This window comes from Natator depressus, chromosome 17 (assembly GCF_965152275.1).
Source record: "Natator depressus isolate rNatDep1 chromosome 17, rNatDep2.hap1, whole genome shotgun sequence".
Lineage (NCBI taxonomy): Eukaryota > Metazoa > Chordata > Testudines > Cheloniidae > Natator > Natator depressus.
In genome coordinates this window covers 12,876,321-12,894,514 of record NC_134250.1, presented here as the reverse complement: position 1 = coordinate 12,894,514, position 18,194 = coordinate 12,876,321, and the positions used below count along the sequence as shown (strand labels likewise).

The following is an 18,194-nucleotide window of genomic DNA, read 5'->3' as shown; positions in this document are numbered from 1 at the left end:
TTCTGTGAGAGAGACAAGCTTTTGAGCTTCCCCAGAAGCAGAGCTCTGGGTGGCTGGGAAGCTCGTCTCTCTGATAAACAGAAGTTGGTCTGATGAGTGATACTTACTTCACCCACCTTGTCTCTTTACTGTGCTGGAACCACCAGGGCTGCAATACCACTGCTCATTTCAATGCCAGACATTTGACATCTCCGCTCATTATTTAATAGTCGATTAAAATCTTCTGCATTTAAAAAAAATTGCACAAGCTGGAGACATACCCCTGCAAACTGCATTCAATTCTATACCTGTTATGGGTAGGGATCAATCCGGAACTGTCTGGTCTGTCTATTGGTCTAACAAGGATGGTGGGATTGATATGGGATTTAATAGGTCTTTTCCATCTCTGTGTTTACAATTCCATTAATCCCATTTGCTGCGGATATCGCAGGAATAGTTACAAGGTTCCAAGTCTTGCTGATTACCTGGAATTATTCTGAATGAGTGGCTCTTTTTAGCTTTTTGACTTTTTTAGGAGAGCTGAGGCACAACTGAACGGTCCTTGGATGCTAAACTGTGCAACCTGAAATATCAGTGCTGCTGCTGGCATGGACCTTTATAAATATGCAATGGGATCCTGGATGCCAACTTGTAAATTTTGCTTTGCGATCTGCATTTTCAAAACTGAGGTTGAGGACTTCAGTCACTCATTTCAGAGCAGGGGGAAGCCAAGGAAATCACCCTCCCCCCCCCCAATCTATTACTTGGCTTTAAATATTAAATAATGCAGCAGCCAAGGGGGGTGCTTTCTTCTCCTTCCCTCTCCAGACAGTCAAATGTGTTCTCTTTTTTTTTTATTCCGTTTCTTTTGCTTTCTGTTTCATTCTTTTAATCTTTTACTTGAGACTTTTTTTATGATTTGCATTGTTTGTTAGTTACATTACAATGCAATATTTATCTCAATCTGCAGGGTCAAGACTTTGGAGAGACTCTAGAAATGGCGCAAATTAATCCTTAGGGAAATTAGCCATCAGATCCTCAGCAGATTATTCAGATTATTTTTTTTCTCATCTATTTCCTTGTTATTCTGTTCTTTCTTCTTTCCATTTCCTCTATGCACATTTAGGATCTCTCTCTTTCCTTTATTGGTCCTTTCCTGTTGTCTGGCCTCTCCTTCCATTCATCCCCTCTTGTTTCTATCCCACTATTACTCCCCTTTTCCAGTTCCCTTCTTTCCCCCTCTCCTTTCCTCTCCTCCTCCCCTCACTTTGGGGAGTTGTTTTCCTTATTTTGGGCCTGGGGGTGGGGGGCAGCTGTTGTGTTGGCAAAACAGCCAGTACAGTTTCCTTATGACAAGATGAGTCATGTAAAGAAGGCACCTTTTGTGTGCCCACACGTGTTGCACTGCCCCGACACCGGCTATGTAGAATGTATACAACCCTTGCAAGGATAGTCCGATGCATCCGATGAAGTGAGCTGTAGCTCAAGAAAGCTTGTGCTCAAATAAATTTGTTAGTCTCTAAGGTGCCACAAGTCCTCCTTTTCTTTTTGCAAGGATAGTGTCTCCCTGCAGGAAGGTGATGTGGGAAAGGACTTTCCCAAAGTGAAAGGTGGACTGGTGATCACCCCCCATATATGGCAACCAGGTACTGGTTATCCATTGACTTAATACTATATATTTTCCATGAGTTATCAAGTGACTGGACCTGCTCCCACTTAAGTTAATACCAAAACTCCATTGACTTCAGATGGATCAGGACTGAGGCCAAATTGTAAATCACTTGAGTATTATCCACCATCTGCATTCTAACTGAATTTATTTTATGTTCTTTTTTCTCTTACATGTCTCAGCACAAAACCCAGGTGATCTAGTTTTGCAAGTAAAGTGCCTTTGGTGGATGTTATCAAACAATATTTTTCTTATTTATCTCATCTTCACAGGCATTTACATGACATCCATCACTGGTGTCCAGGTGCCTGTGGGAGTGATGTTTTTTCTGGTTTATTACATTCATATACCTGCCTGTCTCTAGGAGGTGATTAATCCTCTGTCCTACTCTTCTGGATGGAACAGCTCAAAAACGGTCCTTTTCATAGTGATGAGAAACAAGGAAACTGCAGAAAACAGAAATGAAACTGGAGGTCAAAAGAGAAGTTTCAGGGATTGGGCCAGGCAATGAGCAAGGACTTCTACGGAGTGCTTCTGAGCAAGGAAGTTAGAGCTCTGCAGCAGGCAGTGGCGAAATAGGACTGCAAAATAGGGCTTGACCAGACACTCAGAGCTCAGTTATTTTTTTCATTGTTTTTTATTTTCTTTCTCTTTCTGTTTTATTCTTTCAGTCTTTTACTTGCTTAAGTGACACAGAAGCATTTAAAAAAAAATTAAATACAAGGTACTTAATTATTTAATTAAATGCAAGGTACTTCTTTGGCCCTGATGGAATGGCAGTGCCAGAGCATAGCACTATGTGTCCCACACTGGGGAGAGAGAGTGGAGCATCACCCCTTTACTGATGTTTCCTGCTATACCCTTTTCCAAACTGATGTACTCGGGCAGCTCTGAAAGGGCATTTTGCACATTCAGCAGCATGGATGTGTTTAATTTCATTTCACTGCCCCTAGGTACTAGACATTTGAACCTTAACTGTGCTTGCTTTTGTAAATTAAGGTCACAAACTTACTATTTCTTAACTGTATTTTTTTGGCTGAGGAGTGTTTTTCTAGTGGTGTTCAACTTCTTTCAGTGTTTTGAGTGGTTTCCAGAAACATGCTACAATAATAATAGGCCTAACTGTAGAAGCTCATTGACTCACAATGCAGAGCAGAGGTGAAGAAAAGTGCTACCTTTCAGCTTCTTCAAAAGGTTCTTTTTGAACAGTGACTTTGCTTTAAAAAAAAAAAAAGGGTACATCTGCGATATGGACTGAAACTGCTAGTCAAATGCACTTGTCAGCTGCAGTGGTGTGGAGCAGAGTTGACATTTTTGTTAAAAAAAAAAATTGCTTAATTTTGAATGCCAAAAAGACACTATAGGGTGATCAGCAAAATGCTGACTACGCCAAACATCTTTCATAACAAAGAATACAAACACTGCAGATCTGCTTTCAATAGCAGTTACAAGGCCCCCTGCTTTCAATAGTTAATACCAAGGCCCCCCTCTCACCGAGGCTTAGCAGTAACAATCAAAATCCTATGCTTAGAATGTTGACACACTGAACACATTTCGAAAACCCCGCATCTGTGTTCTCTATGGATGTTCTATTCTGTGTATCTCATACTCCTAGTCCAATCTAAAGTGTAGCATTTGGAAACGCTGAGCTAATCACTGCTTTTGTCGCCTCTCCTGAAAAGTTGTTTGCAAGACCCATAGTGGTAATTTTGGTAATGCATGAGCTCCTAGATTCAGCAACTGAAATGAAAAGAAGCTGGGGTAGGGTGTAGTTCCTAAAGGGTCCATCAGCAAAGCCTTGGAGGGAAGTCATGGGAAACTGAAAATGCAGATGATTAGGAATAAAATGGAATTCTGGGGAGAGAGATAAATTGGAAAAATTAATATGTTGAAGATGTTGAATCCCAAATCTAATTGTATAGGAAAGGTGGAGGGCAGGGGTGAACAGATCAGTCGAAAAAACTTTGAGAAATGAATACAATCTGGAAGCACTGTATTCCCAAAAGAAACATGACATTCTTCGTCCCCTTCATCAAACTGGGAACAGATGAGCACTTAGGATCGCAGGCAGAAATCCGGAGACTTGCTCCAACCAACAAAGAAGTTACAAGGCATCTCTTTGCCTGTTTAGTATTATTATGACTTTTCGGGACTTCCATGACTTCTACAGCTGGCAGGTACGACTGACCATAGGGCCGCTGCAGTAGCTCGGGCAGCCCCAGGGTCAGCTGCACTGATTTCCCCCCCACCCAAGCAAGAGTGGCGGTCCTGGGCTGCCCCCACCAGCAGCGCATCGGTCCCAAGCTGGCGAGGCTGCCCACCACCAGCAGTGGCGGTGGTGGTCCTGGTGCACCCCCCGCCAGCCGTGGTGGTCCCGGGCCGCCTGCTGCCAGCCGCAGCGGGGGTCCCAGGATGCCCAGCGCCAGCAGCGGTGGCTGCCATGGTCCTGGGCTGGCAGGGCCATCGCCTGGTGTGCTACCCCTGCCCCCTGGCAGGCGCACCAGTGGGTGCCCCAGAGGCCCCCCCGTGCACCAGCGGGTGCCCCAGAGGACCCCCTCCAGAGCAGCAGCTGAGCCCCCGGAGCTCCGCAAAACACCAAAAATTTAGTCAGGGGTTTATAGTACAAGTCATGGCCAGCTCACAGGGCCGTGAATTTTTGTTTATTGCCCCTGACCTGTCCATAACTTCTACTAAAAATGCCCATGACTAAATCTTATCCTTACTTATGAGTTTGAGTCAGTGCAAGACTGTGAATTCACTATGCAGCCCCCAGAAACAAGCACTTTGTGCCTGTTATGAGAGGAATCACTGCTGTACTGTTTCTACATAGATTCCTGAATGGCAGATCAATAACAGAAGAAACTGTTTCTTGTATTCATCTACTCCTGCCTCACAGCCAGTGGTCAAGGCAGAATTTTGCCTGCCCTAGCCAATGGGATTTTCAACTGTATCTACTCAGCAGAGTGTACAAAATATAATAAAATATATATACAAAGTAGTGCAAGAGGAGGGAGGGGAGAAAAGGGGATTGAGAGTGTTTATGACCTGGATGATGAAATACACATAGAATTGGGCGGTAGGTGGGAATAGGAACAGATTTTATATATTTGTTGCAGAACTAGCAAAATTTCCTTGCACATAGTCAATAATTTTTTGATGGACAAGTGAGATATGTTCCCCCCCCATTATTATCCTGGTAAAGAGTTTTGGAACCAGAGCTAATGAAATTCCAGGACATTTTTGCAAGGCTTCTATATGTACCGAGTTCTCTGTCCACAGTGACTAATTAATTTTTTAATAGGCAAGTGGAATATTCTTCCCTCCCCTGCCCACCTCCCCCCAAAACTTGTGTCAGGATAAAGGGCAGACAAGTACATTTTCAGGGCATTTATGCAAGGCTTCTATAGATTGGACTCTCTTGTTCAGGATATGTGGAAAAGAAATACAAAAAAAAAATACTCATTTAATCTCTTTTAAATTAAGTAGCTGCTAGTAAAAAATATTACCATCACCTGCATTGGTGGTTCAGTGGTAGAATTCTCGCCTGCCACGCGGGAGGCCCGGGTTCGATTCCCGGCCAATGCAAGTCTCGCTTTTTGGCCCCCGTTCCCCGCAGAATAACTTTGCCTCGATACTTTTGCCTCGGCGGGTCGCCCAGGCAATGGGGATGTGCCCCCCCCCCCCCCCGAGGCCCACAACCACAGAAGGGCCCCAGGGCTGCGCGCCCTGAGTCAGGCGCCCCCAGCACCGAGCTCCGCCAGGAGGCCCGGGCGTGCGGCAGCTCCGCCCAGAGGCCGGGCGGCCCCCGCGCGCGGCTCTGCCGGGACAAGAGCTCCAGGGTCGGGGGCGGCCTCGGCGTGCAGCTCCGCCAGCGGGCAGGCGGCGAGGCGGCGGGTGCACGAGATGGAGGTGTAAGGAGCCTCGGCGCGCGCGTAGGCCGCTCCCGGGGCGCCGCGTGGGCGCGGCTGAGGGACCCCCCCACCCCCGCGCCGGCCGAGTACCCACCGAAAGGGGCGTCCCCTGGGGGGGGGGGCGGTCTGGCTGCGACGGGGGAGCCCCTCTGGGGGGTCTGGCCTCGGGGAGTGCTGGGGGAGAGGAGCCCTTCGGGGGGGGGTGTTTGGCTGCGAGCGGGAGCTCCTCTTGGGGGGGGTCTGGCCTCGGGGAGTGCTGGGGGAGGGGAGCCCCTCTTGGGGGGGTCTGGCTGCGAGCGGGAGGGGAGCCTCTCTTGGGGGGGGCCTCTGGTCTCGGGGAGTGCTGGGGGAGGGGAGCCCCTGGGGGGGGTCTGGCTGTGAGCGGGAGGGGAGCTCCTGGGGGGGCTCTGGCCTCGGGGAGTGCTGGGGGAGGGGAGCGCCTCTTGAGGGGGGGGTCTGGCTGCGAGCGGGAGGGAAGCCCCTCTTGGGGGGAGTCTGGCTGCGAGCGGGAGGGGAGCCCCTCTTGGGGGGGGGCTCTGGTCTCGGGGAGTGCTGGGGGAGGGGAGCGCCTCTTGGGGGGGGGGCTGGCTGCGAGCGGGAGGGGAGCCTCTCTTGGGGGGGGGGCTGGCTCCAGGAGGAACTGGGGAGGGGAATCTCTCTGGGGGGGGGTCTGGCTACGGGTGGGAGCTGGGAGAGGGGAGCCCCTGTCTGGGGGGGGGTCTGGCTACAGGAGTGGGATGTGGACTTTAGAGGTTATGGGGACCCCCCTGTTGGCTGGGATCTGCCTGAAGGGGGAGCTGGGCATGGTATGTGAGGTGTTTTCAGGGGGCTTCCCTTTCAGTTGGGGCTGACTGAGAATCTTGTGTAGGAGGTGGGATCCTGACCCCACAGGGCTGCTGAGGTGAGGTGAAATTGCCCCTTAAACCTGGGGGAGTGAGGGTTCCCCTTCACCCATTTGCCAGCTGCTTCCGTGGCCAACGTCAGGGTTGAAGAAGGTGGTGCTGTTTTCACTTTGACAGTGTTGTGTCCTAAAGTCGCAGGGGTCTGTACTCTCCCAACGCTGCACCTCGACATCTAGTGCTTCCCATCATGGTACCACATCAGAATAATTGTGTCTTCTCACCTCATTGGTGCTATGTAGTATCATCCTGTACTGATGCAGCCATGTCGTGCATCCCACCTCAATTCTGCAAAGTACTATGCGGACCCATGAAATACATGAAGGGTAGCGCAGTGCTTTGTTGCACCCCAAATCTAATCATTACTTCACTTTCTCCCTCTGTTAATTTAAGAGGAACATTGGGGAGGCAGGGAGGCTAAATACTTGGAATATGTTAAAAACTGTAATTATTTAGGTATTGATACTCCAGATCAGGCCAGTACTCTTGGACAGTTTGTTAAGAGCTTTCCAATGAGAAACTGCATTTTTGTTTGCTTGAAAAATATTGCTGAAGTTATTTGAGTAAAACACTGTGGGAACAGTTTTAACCCTCTAATAAAACCATCCTCTCTGGTCAGATGTGCATGGACATAACATTCTCCCCATCTTCTTTCTCTGTTCTTGCCATAAAGTAAAATCCAAAGCCTGCTTTTCGGGATCCTTGGGGACCTTTATGCCTACTTGCAAGAATGGAGCAGACTGGCACAGAGAGGGTGGAAACATAATATGCATGCACCTACAATTCAAAACACAAGAGGCAAGTCAAATTCTTGCCTAGCCTACAAACCTTGAAAGCGATTAAGACAATCAATCAAACAAAATTAAACATCAAAACAAACAAACCAGGAAGTTACTACAGCAGAAGAGTGCTGGTTCACGGCAGTAGTGCTAGGAACTTCAGCAATTTGTTGTATAGCTGGGTGCTGTGCATGTTATAAAACACAAACCTATGTATATCTAAATCGACAGTAGTACACACTACCAAAAAGTTAAACTCTCTGAGACACACAATCTAATTTTTCATGTAATCTATTTTGAATTTTAAAAATGAATTCTAGAGATAATAAACTATTATTTATAGAAAGCAAGTTTCATAAATGTTGACTTGTGCTATTATCTACGTACGTACAGCACTAATTTCTGATAAATATGGGTGTTAGGTACTAGAACCTCAGCTGATGTATGTCAGCATAGCTTCTTCGCTGACATCAGTGGAGCTAATGGTGTTCTATACCATCTGAGACGCTGTCTCTCCATTATTATAATTAAAGCTACTTATTGAAATTCAGAAGTGGATACTGAAGAGGGGTATTGTTTTTATTACAAATATAGGATTGTATTCTGTCAGCCTTAAACCAAGTAGCAACTTTTAGAGTAAGGCCCCTGCCCTGCAAGCTACTGTGCTTGGAAGGACCTCTGTGTATGCATGAAGCAGTTAGCAGCATCAGGACATAAGGGCAATTCAACTTGGGACAGGATCTGGCCCATTGAAAAATTCCTACTCATTCCTTTGATGAGTAGGGCCTATCATAACTGAAGGTCTGATCCTGCAAACAAACGCTTATGCACATGCTTAACTCTACAACCGAGCGTGGCCCCACTGATTTCAATGGGACTGCTCATGATAGTAAAGTTAGGTATGTGTGTAAGTGGTTGCAGGATTTGGGGCCTAGGATCCTGATCCTGCAGTGAGCTCCGTGGGAGTGGACCTTTGCCCAGTGCTGAGCCCCATTGAATGTGGTGGGAATATTGTGTAGTGCACCCCAGGTAGTACTCTCAGCCCTGTTGGGGCCTAGTGGACAAACACCCCCATCTTGTTCGTCAAGCAGTCCTCAGAAGAGGAAAATCTTCAAATAAAATTGTCACAGAGCTCTAGAGGTTCAAAGTGAAAATCTGTTTACCCACCCCCACCCCCCAAAAAAGTTCACAAAATGTTTTGGTTTAGAAATGGAGTGTATTTTTCAGTGTTAGAAGCAGAAGGTGCCGATAATATTTTTTTTAAAAGAAGGGCTCCCATACAGTAAAATAAATAGTACTATATCAAGAAACATCTTTCAGTAATATTTCACTTAGGACAGCAATTAAAGCCATTTATATCTCTCTAAGGGACTCTAATACATTACAGAGTTGGTGTTAAAATCAAGTCAGTTTTCCTTTTCCATTAATCTCTGAGTCTCATTACAGCGGATTGCTATATGTTTAGACATCTGATATGAAACTACACATTGAACTGATGTAAAATAAGTTCTGGTATTTTATGTACATTCTTTTCTTTAAATCTTTTGGTTGTTTTTTAGTACCCATAAGAGGGCTGGGACTGACGTGAAAACTGAAATCTGTACTTTATAAACGGTGCCAGTTTTTCATAAAGATATAACTCAGCTTGAATAAGCACACTAGCAATAATGTTTCTATTGTTCAATTTAAAATCCGACTAGCCTGGCAAAATAAAAAATGTTGAGACGATCCAAGGTCTGTATGGGTTTAGGTTTGGCACACGAAAAAAGTAAAAGCCCCTGAACTGTAGAGATATGCAGTTTTTAAAACAAACCAATCCTTTGACTTAAATGTAGTTTAAAAAACTTATTCTCCACAGACTCACATCCTGTAAACCTTGTGTTTACTGCACATAATCATCTCACTTTTTTAATTGGATGACTTTATATGTGATTCTTCCATGGCATTATTATTATTATTTACAATAAAGAATGTCCTCATCCACAGGGATTTCTGTGGAGACTGACTGAATGCAAAGATTCTAAAGAACTGCATTTACCAAATAAACAAAAGTGATATGGTTTGTAAAACATGAATGAAAACTGATGTGTGTGAGCTTACTTACTGAAGTTTCTCTTGAGTCAGTTTAGGAGTCCCTTTCATTTAAAAACAATAGTAGAACCTGTGGAAGTTTGTGGAAGGCATTTAGCTTGTTTGAATGTGATGAATGTGACAGTTCTATTCAAATAGTTGACTGCTTGACAATACATTCTGCCTTTTTTATATGGTGCAACACAGACGTCCGAGAAAAGCCTTTTTTTTGTTTGTTTGTTTGTTTGTTTTGTATGGTAACTTTCTGTTGTTGTTACTACTGTCTGTCTGCTCAGCAGAATATATTGTTCTGATGAAGTATGGTGCTCTTGACTAGTTTTTCTACATAACATTTATTTAAAAAAATAAATTACAGTATTCTCTACTTAGTTAGGGCATGCTTAACTCAGAGCAAACCTGTTTAGCATAGTGAATGTCAATGATTCTTGGCTAATTGGGACAGAATTATTATACATTTCACTTAATAGGGAAGCATTTGGTTGGTGTTAAGTGATGGGAAGCTCTAAACTTCAGTCTGCTAGTGTAGAACTTGTCAAATAAACATTAAAAGAACAAAATAAAGATGAAGTGCAATGAATATTATTTTATTCTTTCATTTGTATTCTGTATTGTATATATTTTTCTTTTTTATAATGGTCTTCTGTAATGGTTCTGCTTATCACTCTTCACTCAGACAAAACTTCAGGGAGTTTTGTCTAATCCGGGAGTAATGGGGCAGGTTCTTAATTAGGATGATAAGCCATTCAGTGGGGGTGTGCAAGTTAAACACTTCATGATGCTTTGTGTGCTGAGTTGTAGCCAAATATTCTTACACAGTTAGTTTGTGTAATGGCTGCATTTGAAGTGTGCAAAAATAAGTAACTTCTAAAGGCAGCAATAGCCAGAAATGATAGAGGATTTAACAGAATTTTGATCCTGAAGATTTTATAAAAAAAAAACAAAAAAAAAAACTCTGCAATTAACAAAGTGTCCCCTTTTTTAGTATAAACACATCAGCAAAGAATAGAGAATAGATTTCTGACAGTTTTGTTTGAGACACACATAATTTTCTCTTTTTCAGGAAAGACGCAAATGCTGCATTGCTGAGTAACTTTGAGGTAAGTTTATTTGTACCATGATTTTAAACTGACAACTTATCCTTTTGATGTCAGTGAGAGCATGTCCCGGTCCAAATACAAATAATGTCTCCAGGGAGTTTTAAACAGGATATCAGGGAGATTTGTATATGACTTTTGATTTTTCAAGTGTTGAATTTTTTGTTTTTATAAGTTTGGTAAAATGGGGGCTATTCCTGGCTTTAAAGGGGACCTAGAAATGCTGCTGTTTGTACTGTTTGCATGGTGAATGACAGCAAGGTTTGATCCCGAATCTGAAGATGAAGGAAAGCGTGGGTCCACTACTTGGTGGGGAAGGAGAGTTAAGAATGCATGACATCAAGAAAGCTGAGGTGTTTAATGCCTATTATACTTCATTCTTTGCTACTGAGGTTAATAGTGACCAGATACTTCACACAATTAATATTAACAGCAAGGGGAAAGGTGCACAAGCCTGAACTGTGAAAGAACAGGTTAAAGAATGTTTAGATAAGTTAGATGTATTCAAGTCAGCAGGGCCTGATGAAATTCACCCTAGGGTACTTAAGGAGCTAGCTGAAACAAACTCAGAACTGTTAACGATTATCTTTGGGAATTCTGGCGGACAGGTGAGGTCACAGATGTCTGGAGAAGAGTAAACACAGTACCTATCTTTAGAACGAGGAACAAAGTGACCCAGGCAATTATAAAGCAATCACCATAATATCGATATATGGAAAGATACTGGAACAAATTTTTAAACAATCAATTTGTAAGCACCTAGAGGATAATAAGGTAATAAATAGTAGCCAACATGGATTTTCAAGAATAGGTTGGTCTGGCATGATTTGTTTTCCTTCTTTGACTGAGTTAGTGACCTAGTAGATGGGAGGGAGCTGTAGACATGATATATCTTGATTTTAGTAATGCTTTTGACACAGTTCCACATGACATTCTTGTAAGCAAACTAGGGAAATGTGGTCTAGATGAAATTACTATATGGTTGGTGCATAATTGGTTGAAAGACCATACTCAAAGAGTATTTAATAATGGTTTACTGTCAGTCTGGGAGGATGTATGTAGTGGGGTTGCATGGGGTCAGTCCTGGGTCCAGTTCTAGTCAATATTTTCATTAATGACTTGAATAACGGAATGGGAGTATGCTTATAAAATTTACAGATGGGAGGGATTGCAAGCACTTAGAAGGACAGGATTGAAACTCAAAAGGATCTTGACAAATTGGAGAATTGGTCTGAATTCAGCAAGATGAAATTCAAGAAAGACAGCACTACACATGGGAGGGAAAAATCAAATGCACAACAACAAAATGGAATAACTGGCTAGGCAGTTGTACTGCTAAAAACGATCTGGGGTTTATGGTGGGAAAAGCTAATATTATTCTGTCGTGTCCTGTATGTAAAACATGGGAGATAATTGTCTCACAGTACTCAGCCCTGGTGAGGCCTCATCTAAAATACTGTGTCCCGTTCTGGGTGCACAGTTTAGGAAAGAGTGGACAAATTGGAGAGAAGAGGAGAAGAACAAAAATGACAAAAGGTTTAAAAAGAAAGGAGGCATATTTCATCTTGAAAAGAGAAGGCTGAGGGGAAACCTACTAATAGTCTTCAAATATAGTTGCTATAAAGAGGAGGATGATCAATTGTTCTTAATGTCCACTGAAAATAGGACAAGTAATACTGGGTTTAGTCTGAAGCAAGAGACATTTAGGTTTGATATTGGGAACAACCTTTCAACTACAAGGATAGTTAAGTGGTGAAACAGGCTTCCAAGGGTCGTTTTGAACCCCTGTCATTGAAGGTTCTTAAAAACAGGTTAGACAAATACCTGTCAGGAATGGTCTTAGGTATACTTGTTCCTGCCTCAGCATGGGGCTGGACTAGATGACCTTTCAAGGTCCTTCCAGCCCTACATTTCTGTGATCAACTGCTGAATCCATTTTCATGTTGCAGAGAAAAACAGAATTAGAACTGGAGGAAATCTTTGCAAAAAAAAAAAAAAAAATCCAGATGTTTTCTGAAATGGCTGCTGATAGCAGGGTCACTATTTCATGCTTAACTTGAATGATCCTGCAGCTCAGAACTCTCAAGTACCTACTGAAATTAAAATAAGTGCTTTAAGAAAAAAAGCGCTTTGTAAGTCTCTCACAGCTTGGTTTTAAAAGATCTTGGAGTAAGTCCACACTACAGAAAAAATGTGTTTTCTTAAGGTGGTAAAATCTTAGTAATGGCCAATAGTTTGTTGTTTGGAAATGTGTTAGTGGGTCCAGGTAAACTCTAGAGGGGAGCCTAGGGTTTACTTTGACCTGCTAACACACATTAGAACTACAACTGCCTTGTCTTCATTAAGTTTTTACCATGTTAGCTAAGAAAACACGTTTTTTCCTAGTGAAGAGAAGGCCTTACTGAGTCACCTCTTTTACAGTCTTCAGAGTGAAAATGCCTTTTTGGTGACGGTAAGATGGAAATGTGACATTAGTATGAGGTGTAAATTCAACCAGGTAACTTGAGGATTTCAGTGCTTTTTTTTTTTTTTTTTTTTTTTTACGGCTTTAAAAACCATACATCTTCCTTCAGATTATTTCCTTGCTGAAGTTTTGGGGTTACATATCCATTTCACCCTGACTTTGAGCTAAGTCTTGAAGTGTTTGACGAGGCCAGAGTATGCCACCTGGCAGTCATTAGAAGATCTTTAATTAAATATTTGGAAGGAATCTTACTGTCTAAGAAATAGAAAATAGCCTATGGTTTTATGTCAGAGGATGTAAGTGTGGTATTAAATGTCTATTTAAAAAATCTACCATTTCAGAATGGAAAGCAAGAAGTATTGAAAAGATTATTGCTTGCAGAATCAGACCTTTCCAATACTTCTCTGTATTCCTTTTCAACATGCAAGGATGTTATGGTAAAATTGGGTATGGATCCTGTCTTTCATGTACAAGAAGAATTCTTGCATTGTGTAAATCTTCTGGCACCCCAGAACAAGGGCCCAGTGCAGTGAGGTGCTGATCACTTTGCATGATCGGACCCTTAATTATATGCACTAAATATCTATGTTTATTAAATCCACTTTCTGTCCCTCAGTCTGCACCATCATCATCTTAGCGTCAGTGCGTCCCCACTATTGCCATATATACCCATATGTGCTGAGTGAAAAAGTGAAAGGAAGTGGAAAATGGAATTACTGATCAGACTGCTCATTCACCATTTCCCTTTCTCAGCATAGTTGTCTCAGCACATATAGCTTTTTAATTCTTTTCAGGAAGGGATTTGCAGTGTCTGCAGCTGTAGGCATTTTAAGCACATTTTTTCAGCACTCTCAGTGTACAGATTCCTCTAAAACTAGTATTCTATTTCCCATCGGCTGCTATTTGTGCCTTCTTTTCTCTGTATTGCAGTTTGGCGAGGGTGTCTAACTCAATCAGTGCCAAGCTAATATTTTGCACTAAAAATGTCTGAATAAAGCACAGGACTAAGAGTTAAGAGATCTGGGTTCTATCCCTGATTCTTTAAAAGATTTCCTTGGGCTAGTTGCTTCACCTGTTTGTGCCTCATTTTCATAATCTGCAGACAACACTTTCCCGTCTCAGTAGTGTATTGGTATGTGTATTGTTATGGTCTACAGTTAATGTGTACACAGTGCGTTGAGATCCTCAGGTGGCAGGTGCTATAGATGTGAAAAATTATAGGAAATGATATCTCACCTAGGATTAGGGCTAGTCATGTTTCTCCTGACCACAGTTAGAAAAATGCCAACTAGTGTTGACGGAACTGTGCTGACGAAGATGAAGGCAGGGGGACTCTTGCACAATATGCTTTCTTCCCTATCTCCTTCTAGAAGAGAAAATATTACAACAGAGTAGTGCATTGGTTAGAATAAGTAAAGTGTAAATACAGCTATAATTCACTTTCCCTCATTTAACCTGATACTTATTTGTATGTAGGTTTGTGGAATCAATGTCCTCTTTCAAGTCCCAGTTTGGTTATATTTATTTATACTCTATTTAGTATATAAAGACTGCACTTTGTTTGAAGATCTGTTATAGCAACATTTGCTGTAATGGCAGAGTTAGCATTAGTAAACTGGTAACATTTCTCATCAGATTTCACTGTAGTTTTATGAACCAGTAATTTTTACAAGGCCACGGGATTTATAAGTGGAACATGAGTGGGGCTTGTTAAAAATTAAGGAAGCAGAAATAGAAGGGTGTCCATTACTTAGATTTTGTTATCAGCTTTGGACATATTGTGAGGCATGAGGTGAAGGCATTCATAGTAATTGCACAAATAGCCAAGTTGTTCCCATGCAATGCAGTTGTAGTTTAATATGGATCTGTGGTTATGGATGCAGTATTTAAGGCAGCAAGTAGCATTGCTGTTATGCTCAAATAAATTTGTTAGTCTCTAAGGTGCCACAAGTACTCCTTTTCTTTTTGCGAATACAGACTAACACGGCTGCTACTCTGAAACCTGTCATTGCTGTTAAAGTAAGTTTAAAAATTACAACAGGCAATTCAGAAATGGGGCATGTAAGCAGTATTTATTTTTGATTTATTACAACCTTAAAAATAGTACCATCTGCTACTCTGAGCTCAAATATAGTGAGTACAGAGTAAATGCTTAGATAGAGAAATACTGTTTTAACTAAATGTTTAGAGAATTCTTTTTAAAGTTTACTCCCTCTTCTGAGCTCATTAGTGACGCACCAGAATGCATTATTCCAGGACAACACGTGCACCAGAAGAGTCGGTGCATGGAGACTTTTGGTATCAGCGATGACCCATAAGGATGCATTCTGGGGGGGTCTTTGTGAACACAGAACCATCAGTGGACTTTCACAGTGTATAAAAGGAATTTTAAATAGATGATTTAAAACCATTCTGTCCTGAATGCCTCCCACAGCCTGGCTGGGAGCACTTAAGCGCGTGAACCACTGAAGCCTAAGCGCTTTGCTGCATTGGGGCCGAAAAAAAATAACAGAAGTTGTCTTTACATTTTACTACAGTTCTGACTGTCATGCAAGAAGATGTAGCAACAGTGTAGTAGGTTTGTCAATACTTTTATTTTAGAAACTGAAACATAATTTATTTTAAAAAATTCTTATTACATAAAACATTGAATAGTTAATTTCATTCCTACAGTTTTGAGTATTCAAAAACATGGAGACATCTTTATTAACCCTTTTTCAACAATATTGCTGCTTGTATTTATTTTTTCTAAGGAACTTGTGTACTAATTAAATCTATTGAGGTTTTTATACCATACTTATCACTGTGGCATCCGAGCACACTGCTAAGCTGATCCCAGAAATGCTTACTGTTAAGCATAGTGCTTACTGCAGGCAGCCCCACTGAAGTGAATTTATAGTAGCACCGCTACACGTAGTCGTGTTTGCAGCATCAGGCCCTAATTTTGTAGGCTTGTTACAGAAACACAATTGTAGGGCACGCATTTTTCTTGCACCCGCAGCACACTTGAGTTTCTGTAAAACAGAATATTTTGAATATTTTTCTTTTAATATTGTAGGTTAATGTATACATACATTACATACTATAAGATAGGGCCATATCTTACAGCCCGTATTCCAGCAACACTCACATTGATTTCAGTGGGAGTTTCAATTAAGAACTGCAGGGTGTGGGACATAGGCAGCAGTTGCACAGAATAAAGTAAGTGGCTGATTCATTCTGGTAACCACTTTTTCCATTGGGGCTTTTGGGTAAGGCTTCAACAAGTGCTGATAGTCCATTCAAATATCTACTGGCTTTGGTCCAACACTTTCTACATCTTTTTGTTCAACATAATTCAAGACCAATAACCATAATTTAGAATGATCTGCTGTCTCATCATTTCTTGTATACAAATAATTTTTCCGTTACCAAAATAAAAATACCATTTTAATCACCCAGTCAGTCACCCAGTCAGGGCAATCTTTTGTATTTGATTGGTAATATTTTAATAACACATGTTTAAAAAACAGCAGTAGAAAAAATGCTAAACTAGTTCAAAAAATCTTTTAAAGTATTTTAGTAATAAAATACTTTTTTTTTTTTTCCAGGTGTTCCAGTTACTTACCGATCTTAAGCAGCAGCGCAAAGATAGTGGAAAACACAAACAGAGCTCTGGCCAGCAGAATCTGAACACTATCATGTACGAAGTGAGTAGAGTTATACATTCCCTTAGCACATTAGCACAAGTCAGAGGCTGGACTGTATCACACTGTTCATCATTTACAATCACACATGCAAAATTAAGTCTTGGAATTTTCCTACTGATAAACATTGTTTCAGTAAACACAGATTTTACTTTTGTAATATAACTTTCCTCCCCAAAAGAACAACACAACTGAAATACAACCACCTAGGTGGAAAGTGCTGGCTAGCTGGTGCACACCATTATGGAGGAAAGGAGCAATTTTGGTCAAGGACAAACTCCTGCTCTTATGAAAATTGCCAAAGGATTTTTAACGTTAGAGAGCAGACAGGCTGTGGCTCTGGTTTTGAGGTGTCATTCAAAAGACCTCAACACAGCAAACTACATTCAATATATTTTTTTAAGCCTGCCAGCACATGCTGCCGGTATTTGAATCTGTACTTCCAGGGAGTCTAGGCGTTTCAGACCTGAGGTTTAGAACACACATGGTCTATCGATTTCTCTGTTAAAAACAAGTAAATTAAATTCTCCAACTAAAAAAGAAACTACTACCTGGGATTACACAGTGTAACTAAATTATACATATACATTTAATCACTGGCAAATTCAGTATTAAATGTTCAATGTGTTGTTGGAAAAATCTTTAAAACTATTATTTACTGATGGTTAATGTGGATGAGATGGTTCTGAATATCTTAAATTAGCAGCTTTATCAAATGTAATTAATTTTAAAAATTGTCGTCTGACCTCTGGTGGCCATGGAAGAGAACTGTCTTTAATATCACCATGGTTAATACTGGGCCAGTTCCAGCTTTCCTGGCCTGTATGAATAGTCCCATTGACTGCTGGGGAACTATTCACACGAGCAAGATTTCGTCCAGGGTTTCTTTTTTGTTTGTTTTTTGTCTGAAAGGACAAAATTGCAATTTATAAGCCTTAGATTTGATAAAACAGAAGTTTACAAAAATCTAGTTTAATTTTACATTGAGATTTACTATCTCATTCTCACGTGTTGCAAATATATGGGGGAAAAGATCATTCTGTGAGTATATTTACATCTAAACATAATTTACAGTTTAACTCTTTAATCATATTGTTGCCTGTGTATGCAATGCTTTCCCATGCATTTTCCCATCTAGACATTTATTCTGTGCCAGGAGAAAGAGAGAGACTAATTCTAGGTGTACTTGCTTTAGGTACTTGACTTAATGGAATTATTTCTGTCCACCATGCATACACACTCATAAGTTTTGTGCACGCATGTGCCCCCTGGTATTGTAGTCACTGGATCTAGCTTAATAAACAGGAGCTGAATTTTGATGTGACCATAATATGACATTTTTGTACTTTTTTAATTTTTTTTAATGGAAGAAGCAGCAGAGTTTTGAAAAGAAATCACTATAGAAGTGAAATAGCACTGTGTTCCTCTAATAGAAAATGGTATTTTAATGGGGAAATTGGTAAATAATAGTAATGTTTAGTACGTTTTTTATTTCAGAAAAATGCAAGAATTCTCTAGAATCCTGTTATGATCCCAATTCCTTATAGTGGGTGTTTTTCAAGCAATGTCCACAAAAGCTCATAAGTTATTGTCAAATTAAAAAGGGAGCTATAAACTGCAGT

General features: G+C 41.4%; 1 protein-coding gene and 1 non-coding gene across 4 annotated transcripts in view; both read left to right on the top strand.

The window, feature by feature from the left end:
* Positions 1-5,162: 5,162 nt before the first annotated feature.
* On the top strand, positions 5,163-5,233 carry TRNAG-GCC (transfer RNA glycine (anticodon GCC)). The gene has a single exon. It is a non-coding gene; the product is annotated as a tRNA-Gly (tRNA).
* Positions 5,234-5,439: 206 nt separating this feature from the next.
* Positions 5,440-18,194, top strand: part of CRCP (CGRP receptor component) — a 43,832-nt gene continuing 31,077 nt past the window's right edge. For all 3 annotated transcript variants that reach the window (XM_074974621.1, XM_074974622.1, XM_074974620.1), the window contains exons 1-3: positions 5,440-5,559; positions 10,389-10,425; positions 16,477-16,575. In XM_074974621.1, the coding sequence (XP_074830722.1) occupies positions 5,552-5,559; positions 10,389-10,425; positions 16,477-16,575 (144 nt within the window). In that variant the 5' untranslated portion in view covers positions 5,440-5,551. The remainder of the gene's footprint in view (positions 5,560-10,388; positions 10,426-16,476; positions 16,576-18,194) is intronic.